Source organism: Pseudopodoces humilis, chromosome 2 (assembly GCF_049639895.1).
Source record: "Pseudopodoces humilis isolate 2021_Gansu_Grassland_sample_001 chromosome 2, ASM4963989v1, whole genome shotgun sequence".
NCBI classification, from domain to species: domain Eukaryota; kingdom Metazoa; phylum Chordata; class Aves; order Passeriformes; family Paridae; genus Pseudopodoces; species Pseudopodoces humilis.
The window spans coordinates 109,903,380-109,915,049 of record NC_142201.1 but is presented as its reverse complement, the minus strand read 5'-3'; the positions used below and the strand labels follow the sequence as shown (position 1 = coordinate 109,915,049).

Below are 11,670 nucleotides of genomic sequence, written 5' to 3'. Positions count from 1 at the left end.
GCTCCTCACTGGGGTCCTGGGCTTGCCTCCCCTTGCTGCTGCTGAGGCTGGCAGGGAGAATTGGTATTCCCATCACTCCCCCACCCAAAAATTGCATCCCTCCTGCTGGGATGGTGGCATGTGGATGCTGGAGCTGAGCTCTTCAGGTGAGCATTGAGGAGGACAAGGGTCCCATCTGGCCCTCCAGCTGGGTGGACAAACCTCCAGGGCATTCCTGCATTTTAGTGCCCATTTTCTTTGTGTCTCCATGTTGCCTCCATGCAGACAAAACACCCTGTCGAGACTTATTTCCGCCTCTGCTAGAAATGAGAAGTGCTGGAGGAGAGGAGGAGGAGGGCACAGAGGCTGCACCGACATGCCCCATCCCTGCTTGCTCACAGCAGAAAATCCTTTCACCTGCCAGGAGCTATCATTAGACAAGGCAACACTGGATTTTTTTTGACCCTGAAAATGAACTTTAGGAGGATTTTCCTAGTCAAGTGCTTGCTGCTTTTATTTCCCAGTGTAAAATGTGAGTTTTTCTTACCATTTTTTGCTCTTTTGGGCTGATGTTAAAATTGCATTTTAAACCCTTTACAACTTGGTGGGCTGCTACTGATAAGAAACTTGTTCCACTTTTCCAGTGAGTGAAGGCATCTGGGTTATTGCTATTATTATTTGACTTAATTTTCAGCCAGGGGGAGGGCAGGACCTGAGTTTCCTACTCCAGTTATAATAATAAGCTGTAAAGAGTTTTGGTTTTAAGTTAATGAGCCTTAATTTGACACATGTATAATGAGAAATGTCAGCATGCAGTTTGTTTCTGCCCTCGAGGTAGCTTGTACTACATTAGAGATCCAGTTCACTGTGCATTATCGCATGTAATTTCCTTTTCTTATCAAAGATGTGCAAATCTTTAGAAAGTGCAATTTATATTCTCCCATAAATATTAACAGAGTGATATATTTCAGTGGAGCTGAAGTTTAAGATTGAAAACAGCAAGCAGCTGCATGTATCTTTTATATTTTTCATATTATTGTTGTCACTATTTTTTAAAATATTAATCTAAAAACTTAATTAAGGTGTTAACTCATAGATTAGGGAAGGTTTTAAGAGATGGAGACAATACAAGCCTGCATAAATTTTGTTCTTCTCTGTTTAATTTCACTAAGATTGCATGTATGGCTGTTTAATGCTTTGCTTTTCCTTCAGAACAAAATTAATAGATAAATAACAATTTCTTTTTTTTTTATGTACACAATCTATAAAACATCTTCCCCAGCAGAAATAAGGATTATTCCCTTGAATGGAAAATTATTTCAGAGACTTCCTTCCTTTTCTAAAATTACTATGGGAACTTTTTCTTTTAACTCTTTCTTGTGACTGTGAGTGAGCTGTAGGCTCTCAGTTAAAAGTTTTCTGCCCTTTGGAGCACATTTTAATTGGCATTTTTATCAGAAATGTTGCTTCATTAGCTAAACAGATTTTAAGTATCACGTGTGTGGGATACTCAGCTTTCCACTAGAAAGACTATGGAGACCAGATCAATATCTAGAGATGCCCAGAGATGCCATTGAATTATCCCTGAAAATTCAGATGACTTTTTCCTTTACTTTCAGGGAGAAAATATGAGTATGCAAAGAAATCCCATTACTAGCTCTAAATACTTGTTCATGAGCAGAAACAGCTGTCAGAATTCAAAAATTGGGGTGTAGCGTCATCTTTGTGGGATATAGCTGCTTCCAAGGCTGTTTAGTTGATAGCTTTATTTCAGGACATTTCATTAGGTATGTCAAATACCTTGCAAGAAAGGCAGTGCTGAAAGAACAACCTCTCTTTAGAAGTAGTGAATTGCCAGAAGCACTAGAGCATTAATGTTCTTGTTGCAGAGTCGTGCTATTTTAGTTCTCTGATTATCTCTAATATTGTTAGTTTAATGAAATAGCCACTGGGTTTCAGTTTCCCCTCTGTGGTGCCATTTATCATTATTTTAGATACAAGGACTGAAGGATTGTAATAAAAATGTGCATAAACACAGTTTTTCTCTCTGTGGGGAAAAAGTGCTTAAAATATATAAAATTAGAGCAGAATCAGCTCTGTGTGGTGGTGGGAAGGGAAATCTTCTCCTGCTGATTGGCTTCACCCTGTAAATTGAGGAGGAATGAACAGAATGACAGAGGAAATAAGCTGTGGCTCTGAGCGCGTGCGTTCAGGTGTCTGTGAGCTTATCCCACCTGACACTTGCACGCAGATTTCCACCTCCTCCTGCAGGTTGGTCCACCTGCCAGGGGGGTGGGGACAGAGCCTCACTTGAAATGACCTCCCAGCCAATTTTCCCAAGTCCTGGCTCACCAGAAATGAGGCCTGCAGGGACAGTGGCTGAAGCAGCCTGGAGGGGAGTGGGCAGAGCGGCCGGGCGCTGCTGCAGGAGTGCGTCAACCCCACTGCTAGAAACCTGATGGATGTTTAATAGCCTTGGCTTTTCTGAATATCCCCTTTGGCAGCCCCATGCTCACGTGTTTCCCTGTCCTTAAACCACCTTTGGGAAGCTCCTGCTGTTAACTGGAAAATCAAAGGAAGAGAAAATATTTTTTTCTTTTTTTGGTAATTGCTTTTCTTGTAATGACTCCTGCACCCCATCAGTTCACAGGATGCTGGTAGCTGTTTCTTCCTGCCTTACTTGCCCCATCAGGATCCTGTGCTAGAAAAATCAAGTGGAAACATTCCTGTGGGGCAGAGTAACTGGGATGGGAGAGGGGATGCACTGCTGTGGGTGTGCCTCTAGTTCAGTGCCTTACACTCACTCACAGCTTAACGTGGGCTACTATTATTATCGTCATTGCTATCACCGAGGGCACTGGAATGATTCTGCTTACAGGAACATGACTACTTTTGCTGTCTGCAGTAATGTTTGCAGTGATGGGCACCCTGGGTACCAGCCTATGCCATGTGTAAAACACAGAAGTGACCTTCTTTTCAGGAAGGGCTAAGTTTGTGTTAAAGTGAATGGGAGGCTGTGAATCTTGGCATCAGGAGTCTCTCCAAGTAAGTCAGCCAGGGTATAAATTCAGCTTTTGAAAGCTGGACTCTCAGCTGTCTTGCCTCTCAGAATTAAATTGGATGCTGGCATTTATCTAATGAACAATCAAGAAGTGCTTTGGAGCAGGGGAAGAAGATGGCATCAGTAAAGCAGAGAGGTTTAGGCAGCTCAGGAAGGGGGAGGCATAGCAAATGACAGCCTTTTGGGTGGCTGCTGTGGCTGCTGGAGACAACTGATGGGCTGGCTGTGCTTCCCTCAACAGGCTCCAGCACCAGCTGGATTTACAAGGCAGTGAATGAGACAGCTCTTCTCAGCATCACTGCTCCTGGGAGCTTCTATGAGGCAACATGGACCAAGGGCAGACAAAGGTTGGTGCAGATCAAAGGTAACAGCGCCAGGCACTTTGTGAACAAGGACCAGTGCAGGTGTGCGATACTCCGGAATGGGACCCTGCAAATCAAGAGCGTGGAGAAAGGGGACAGTGGAAACTACACAGTGATGGCTTATCAGCAGGATGGAAAACTGAAGGCAGAAGAAAATATAATGTTCTTTGTTCAGGGTGAGTTTTTGCTTTTCTCGTACCATTCTCAGCACAGCTGAACAAGACTGGTTATTCTCTGCTCTCTCCCACAGCCTTTCCTATTCAGCGCCCTCCTTTCTGATTTGGAGTGGGAGGACTTCTGCAGGACATACCCTTGGCTTCCTGCCACTGACAGCAGTCTGCCTCTCTTCTCCCTTCTCTTGCTCCTGTTGATGGCCTTGAATCCCTGGCTTCTTTCTGGCTGCCCTGTTTGTCAGCCAGCAGGTTTCCAGGTGTGCCCAAGAAAGCAGCTGTGAGCACGTTCATGCTGACAGCAGGGAGAGGGTGGTCAGCCCTACTGCAGCACCACAAACAGTGCCAGGACTCTGAGCTGGGGATGGACCCTGAGAAGGGACTGGGCTCCCAGCAGCATCCTGCTTCCAGAAACCTCTGGGAGGACCCCAGCAACCTATGTGAGGTACAGCTGTGGCTGATGCACTCTGGGTTTCAGGTACTTCTGCTGCCACTTTATTAGCACTGAATTATGACTTTTGTTCTCTGGCCACTTGTTGAAACACGAAATAGAAGCCTCTCTGAGTCCCTCAGAGAGAGGAAGGAACTAAAATATATTAAATCACATAGACATGAAGTAAGTTTTAGTTTTAAGTAAGTTGAAATATATCTTAAGTGCCTTAAGAGACTGTGCTAGCTAGTAAAAAGCCCTAAAGCCTAGTTTAAAGTTCAGCAGTGTAACCCTTCATAGAATTAACTTAGCTCTAGACATAACAAAAACACAGCTTGCATTTCTAGATAGAACAGATAAAGCTATTTATGTAAATAGATAATGCTCTGTAGGTAGATTTTGGGTAAGAACTGACACTACTTTCACATGTTAGAATTAAGCTTAGATTGGTGTAGAAAGAATGTTTTAGAATGGTGTTTTTAGCTGATTGGATGATTTAACAATAAAATCCCCCTGTATTGGAGAGGAGAAGAACAGAAAGAAGAAAGAAGAAAGAAGAGGAAGGACAACAACACAACTACAACAGATCAACACACAAGAAAGAAGAAAAGAAGAGGAAAGGGAGCTGCTGCTGTGGCTGCTGCTGCTCAGAACATCAGGACTTTACAGCAGGAAGCTTTTAGCATGGACTCCAATACTCTGAACTCTTTGCCTTTGAGACTGGTGCATTCATACAATAAACAACTTTACAGCAACCAACAACTGCTCTTGTCTCTTTGAGACTCAAGACCTGCGAAAAATTCAACAGCCACTGGTCCAGCAAGCTGAGCAACTTGTGTTGCCAACCCCTTGAGGAGAGCTCAGGAGTCCAGATGGCACTAAATGCTGCCTGCATTTAGGCAATGGAATCCCACTCCATTTTTGCTCTAACATACAAAATAGCCAGCAGTCGCCCCCCCTGAGATAAACCACAAAAGGAATTGAATTTGCAGTGGAAGAAGACTCCTGCACCCTATCCTTGAAGAGCATAACACAACAAAAAGTATGATTGTGCTGTTCAAAGCACAGTTAAGCACACACCTGGGGATTTCAGCTGCATGAGTTCAAAGCATGAGGGCAGCCTCCATTCCTGTGCTGCATCTTGTCCTAAGAGACTGGAGCAGCAGCAGTTTTGGGGTTTTTGTAGTAGCAGGTTTTTGGGGTGAGTGGGGAGGATGGGAATGGCTATTTTGCTCCTCAGTAGCTGCTGTGACCTCTCCAGACCTCTAAGCTGTAGGACAGCATGGGTTGTTTCCCCAGTAAGGGGAAAGTTTTGTTCTGTCCTTCTTCACTCAGCATGCACACCTTTGCCAACATCTTGAGTTTGTGGGCACCAGCTGGGATTATGGAAATGCTGCCTTGTTGAGGCAGCAATGACAGCTGGAATGGTTTTAGCAGGTTTCTGTGCAATGGGAGGCCCTGTGTCTAAGGGGCTGCTGAGCAGTGAGGGCGTCTCACTGCTTTGGGAGCTATTACTGTAAACAGATGCAGGAAGTCATCAGGGCCTGATGCTTCTTGCTCATGTTTTAAGCCACTGAACTGTCACTGGGGTGTCCTCATTTCAGGTCAAGGTTAATGTTCCAGCCCAGCTGTGTGCTGCATCATTTCCTCTGCTGAGCAGCAGAGAGTGCATTACCTCTGACACACGGTTTTGGAAATCCTGTAGCGACTGTCGGGTGCTAGAATGATTTGTCAGCCAGGCTGGCCCTTTGTTACTAGGGCTGGACAAACAGTTGTTAAAAAATAAAATAGCCCCAATGATATTGTCACACAACTCCATCACCAGCAGCTGGACCCTAATGTTTCCCTCTGGGATGTTTCCCTGAATAATAGGTTCCATTTTCCAGAGGAGGAGTGGGTTTAACGAGGAAAGGGTGGCTGCAGATGTGGTTTGAACCTTGACTGCATGTGCTATGAGCAGTCTTTATTTGCTTTAGAATTTATGATCTCTATAACTTACATGGTCTGTGGGCTAGAGGTGGCACTGGCATGTTCTTGTTTATCTGGTCTTAAAGGTAGAAATACTTATTTTCCATTTGCTGTCCCTGCCAGTTGCCCTTACTTGAGGAAAACCCTGCAGGCTTTTCTGTCTCTTTCAGTGCCACCAGTGACAGAGAAACTGGAACCAAAAGGCAGCAAGTTGTTTGCAGGGCATAAGAAGAGACAGAAATCAGTTTTGTGTGCCATAACCTCATTGAGAGCTGAAGTGTCTGTTTTGTGTTCTCCATTCTGGGTTGATGGCCTTCCGTGCTGTGCTGTCATGCCTGCTGAGTGCTGTTGGTAGCACACAGAGCATCATAAACAGCTTTTCACAGTTTTTCCTAATTTAGAGAAAATCTCTCCTGATGAGCACAGGCAGAACAGGACCAACTTCACTTGCACCAAAACACAGGGTGCAGAGCTGGAGTGGGCTGTGGCTCTGAGTCCCTTCCATCCACCTGAAGACTCAGCTTCCTCCCCTCACCTGCCTGGTGCCCAGCTCTGCTTTACTGGGCCAACTATGTAGGCTACTGCACTGCATTTTCTTTATTATTGCCTTGCTGCTTCTGTAGTAGAGGTTTAATTTGCTCTTCATTCTTCTGTGATCTCATCAGCTGGTGATTTGGGGTTAATTCTCTGTTCTGCTTAATAACAGAGGCTTTCAAGAGGAGAAAACTTTCTCAGCTGTGCCTCTCTTCCCTTCTTTTTAGGACCTGTCCCTCAGCCAATCCTCACAGCTGAATGTGGGAATAAAAGTGTATCTGTCAAGTGTGAAGCAAAAGAGAAGGCTAAGGATGAAGCATTTCTAATGGAACTGACTCAACCCAATGGCAAAACAATCCAAAAGAATGCGACGGTGCTGGAATGGCACGGGCGCAACTCTGGGACGTTCCGATGTGTTGCTAAGAACCAAGTCAGTGAAAAAATGGCTGAAAAAATCATTAAGTGCCCAGGTAAGAAATCTTTTTCATCAGAATGTGCTAGGGTGGACCACACAGACTGACACAGTTGCACACATCGGTAGGACCAGTCCAGGTGCCAAAAGAACAGAGATCCTGAGTACCCAGTACTGTTTTTGGGATCTGATGCTGCTGTGGTAGCCAGGGTGCAAGTCATGCTTTCTGCCTGGCATTCTCCAGCCTTGTCACATCTCCCTGCTCCCCATCCTGCTGCTACCAGCCCCACTGCTACTCTTAAGGCATCCCTATGAGGGCAGTGGGATGTGAGAGGGGTTTTGTTTCTCCCCTTCTCCTGTGGGGAAATCTGTTGGGTTTTTCTCCTCTCCATAATCATGTCTATGAATGTGGTTTTTGCCTGCTACCCATGGGTGTGGATGAGTTCTCTCACAAGGGGAAAAATAAGCTTCTTGGACTCTTCAGCTTGACCTGGAAATCAGGAGGGAAGTTATGGAGAATTTTGCTTCAGGCTTACATGGATCAGATAAGCATGGCTCAAATGTACCATGGTTTCCTTACTCAGTTGAAGCCTCATCTTTCTAAACCACAGATGCAGCAAAAGGGCTGGAAGGATTGCATTTTGAATGGGGAGAGTCATGCTGAAAATGATTCAGTAGGCAAAAAAAAGTCATCACAGGGGTCATCCTCCCCCGTAAAAGTTTTGAAAGTTAAGGCACAAACGAAGGACAGATCACACTGGTATGACACTGGGCGTGGTGTTCAGATCAAAGATCAGAATTCCAGGGCAGTGCTGGGGAAAAGTCCTTGAATTTGCTGGGCTTGGGTTCATCCCACCCAACCACAAGTGCTCTGCTTGAAGCATTCTCTTACTTTAGATCCCTGCTGGAGCTGGTGGAGAGTTGGGTGGGGGCTCACAAGAGCTGGCTCAATATTTCCAATTTTTACCTGTTTCTGCTGTAGTGAATTTAGGAAAAGTCCAAGTCTGAAGGACAGCCCATGGTGTGAGAAGGGAGGGAGCAAGCCTTAAGGCATAAAGACCTTACTGAAGTGATCCCAGGTCTGCTGAGGCTGACTGAAGGGCAAAGAGCTGAGGGACAGGATGGCCTCTGCTCCCCTGTGCAGCTGTTGCCTCCTGAGTAATCATCCTGATTTCAAAAATAGCCAAGCAATGTATTTTTTTTGCTGCTGCCTGACATGATGGAGTCCCATTGATGACAGCACTGGGAAGGGGTGAGTGGGATGTGGCATGGACTTTGGAGCCAGGTATGAAAGTGTGCTGCTGGATTAGGTGTGTTTAAGACAGGGCAGACTCTCCCAAACACCTTGTCTGGATGAGGAAATGCTGGCTGAAGCTGCCCATGCCAGGACACATGCCAGGACAGGTCTGCCTGCACTGCTGCTATAGGCAGACATTGGCTGTCATCTAGACAATTTTGATTTCACTTTTTCTCACCCTTGAGAAATGCTCTTTTTTCACAGGGTGAATTGGGTCGGAGAGTTTGGTTTTTTTCTCACATCGTTAACAGAGAAATACCAGCGATCTTTAAGGTACAAACAGCATTTCTCAGACACCAAAACCCCCTAAAACCATGGAGCACTACTCTTCCTACTCAAACTAAATACCTCTCAAAGTTTTCTGTGTAGTGATAGGACTCTGCCAGCTCCACAGTAGATTAAAAATCCCTCATCTTGCAGTCAAACCTCCTCCTAACCCTGCTACCCTCTGTGAACACTTGGTCCTGCATTTGAGGCCAATCACCTTGAATTTTGACCTTTACAGGCAAGGTACATTTCAGGTGGGCTTCAGCTCAGCCAGCTTTTCATGGAAGTGTAATTTTATGTGAATCTGTCTGGGCTCTTCTTGCACTCATCTGGGAGAAACAAGCACAGAAAAAGCAAAATACACCTTGGTGTAACACTGGTGAAGAAAACAGTTGGCAATTTAAATACAGTGAGCTGGCACATATGAATGCTCTGGTTTCAATTTTCTGCAGAACTTGAAAACTCCATCAAGGAGCAATCAAAATTCTCAACAGTGAGGAGCAGCAACTTTCTGCTGTGTACAGGGAAAAGGCAAAGGTTTTAAAGGGAAAAAGCCTTTACTGTCAAGGGAAGAAAATACAGAATTCTAAGTAGATGTTGTGCAAGTTATTTCTTTCCATCTAACATCCTCTTTCATTCCCTTAACTAGGCAAGATGGACTTTTACCTCATCTCAAGCATAGCAGGAGGTGTAGTCATCTTTGTCATCTTTGTGATTTGTCTTATTTATTGTATCAGAAGGAAGAAAATAAAAAGGCGTGAAGTTTATGGTAAGTGTTTAAGGGCCTTTGTTTAGCTATCCAGCCACCTAAAATATCAGAGCTTCCCACTGACAGCAGCCCTGTGGTCAGGAGCATTCTCTCTGCCCTGACATGAGCAATAACCTGGTTTTAGCATATGATGAATCTGTATAGATCAGCTGGCATTGCCAGTCTCGCTTTCTGATATGTGCTTTGAGCAAAGCCACCTGAGTATTATTTTACATTACGGCTGTTCTCTTTTGAGTGGTAGAGACACTGCCTCAGCTGTGCAGTGACACCAGATCCTCAGTTCTCGGGCCTGGATTCAGCAGGAACTAAGAAAACGAGTCTGAGAAAATGAGAACTGATACTTTAGTGATTATTTTATGGTGACTAGCCTCTCTGAAACAGTTTGCTGTGTGTTTAAGGCCAGCTCAGTGTCTCAATGGGCAAATGCCTCAATCCCTAAGTTAAGATGAGTAATATTTCAGAAATGATGAGCCAGTGATCAGAAGTCAGTTGGTATGAATTTACTTCTTCTCTGTGTGTGAAAATTAATGCTGGCCAAAGGGATCTCTGGCTTCCAGGTGTCTGGAAATCCCAGCATGGACGATGGGAGGGCAGATTGCTTTGACGTTGCTTCCTGGGGTTAGATCTCACTTTCCCTTCAGTAGCCTCCAAAAGGGGACAGAACAGCTCAGAATGGGGGTCTGCTTGATGTCTGCTTGAAAATGCTGGTTCCCCAAAGAGACAGGGCAGAGCTGCCCCAAATGCTCCAGGTACCTTGGTCTCAGCCAGGCAGCCAAAATCTTTCATGCTGGCCCGGGAGCTGGAGGCAGAGGTGATTTTTGCTGTTCACTGGGACGGCAGGAACACCTGAGAGCGGCAGGTTAAAAACCAACATTTGGCTTTTTTTCCTTGCGTGGGCCAAGGACATTTCCCTGGCTTCTTGCCTTCTCGGTGGGTGTGTGACCATGGGGTCCTTCTGTCGTTGCAGAGGAGGAGCGAGTGATGCAGCCTCTGCCCATGGACCGCGAGAGAGGGATGCGGGAGCTGCCTCAGACTCCATCCACCCCCACCCCGAAGCGGCTGCGGGTGCAGCAGCGGCCACTGCCCCCACAGCCCCCACAGCCCCAGCAGCCGCTGCCCCCACGGCCCCAGCCGCGGCCCCGCGCACAGCCACGGACCCCAAACCTCCCCAGAGAAAGGCCCTGAGCTGACAACCTGGGAGGAGAGATGCTGGTCTCTCTGCTCCACCCTTCCCTGGGAAAAGAAGGTTTCCCACAGCCAGGAGCCCCTCCTGCCCAGGCCTGTGTAATGCTCAGCTATGAAAAGGCGGCTTTCATTGCAGAAAATTAGAGAGAGCGTCAAATGGAGACGAAGAGACCCGGTGGAGGAGGCTCAAGGTGATGGGCATTCAGCCCTGTGGCCATTTTTTTACAGCTGTCTTCATGTTAGGATATGGATATGGAGCACTGAGCCTTGAAACCTGTGTCTTTCACTTGTTTTTACTGCACCTTGTTGTCTTTGTGCTTTTTGGATGGTTTTCACCAAGAAGAAGCTAAAGCTCTACTGAGACAAAATGGACCCATGGATCTTACGGGGTTTTATCTCCTGCTACACATTAGGACAGCTCTCTGGCTCCAGCATCAAATACACGGCCTCCTGGACCAAAAAATAATTGTATGTAATGAAATATTTGTCTGAAGTTGAAAGGATTTGTGTTGCATAATGCAGAGAAAATATTTAAAGGACATGAGAGAGCCTTGAAGCACCTGTGTGGGAAAAACACAAATGGGAAAGGAATAAACATTTCCCCTTTCTCCACTGTGTTTAGAAAGGAACTGTGGGTTTGAACTGCAGCAAGGGAGAGTTAGGTTAGTATTTTATTTTATTTTTTTTAATGAAACACTGAGAGAGATCTCTGGGAGAGGTTCTCCAACACTGGGGTTTCAAAGGGTGGATGAGAATGAGTAATGAGAACATCCTGTGAAGGCTCTGTCCTGGCAAGGGCCAGGAGATTGTGCTACACAGCCTCTTCAGGGACAGTTTCAACCCCATTTTCTGTGACTTTTAGGCAAATAAAACAAACCTTTCTTCTCAGCTTAAGTCTGTGTGGCTATCCAGACAATTTTATTTTATTTTATTTTATTTTATTTTATTTTATTTTATTTTATTTTATTTTATTTTATTTTATTTTATTTTATTTTATTTTATTTTATTTTATTTTATTTTTTTGCATAGAAGAGGATTTGGTCTCATTTGGCTTGTGAAACAAAACATTATAAACTGCCAGCCACTAGGATTACTGGTGGCACTGAATTGTCAGGGGTTTACATCTCAGGGCTCCTGCTGAGGGCGAGGGACGGCGTCTCTTGATTTTGCTGGTGTAGCCAGGGGATGACAGAGAGCTGCTGAGAGATCTGCATCCCCAGGGGGAAAGCTGGACTG

At 45.3% G+C, this 11,670-nt stretch overlaps 1 protein-coding gene across 1 annotated transcript; it reads left to right on the top strand.

Moving 5' to 3' along the window:
* The first annotated feature begins 365 nt into the window (after positions 1–365).
* Positions 366–11,322, top strand: CD2 (CD2 molecule). The gene is made up of 5 exons (XM_014253530.2): positions 366–511; positions 3,282–3,578; positions 6,732–6,974; positions 9,130–9,249; positions 10,217–11,322. Exons 1-5 carry the CDS (start codon positions 451–453, stop codon positions 10,432–10,434), a joined length of 939 nt encoding a protein of 312 aa, XP_014109005.2. The 5' UTR covers positions 366–450; the 3' UTR covers positions 10,435–11,322.
* Positions 11,323–11,670: the final 348 nt, after the last annotated feature.

Coding starts and splice junctions, on each gene's coding strand:
- CD2 (XM_014253530.2), top strand. CDS start 451: ATGAACTTTAGGAGGATTTTCCTAGTCAAGTGCTTGCTGCTTTTATTT. Junction 6,975..9,129: donor AAAAATCATTAAGTGCCCAG/GTAAGAAATCTT, acceptor TCCCTTAACTAG/GCAAGATGGACTTTTACCTC. Junction 9,250..10,216: donor AAAAAGGCGTGAAGTTTATG/GTAAGTGTTTAA, acceptor CTGTCGTTGCAG/AGGAGGAGCGAGTGATGCAG.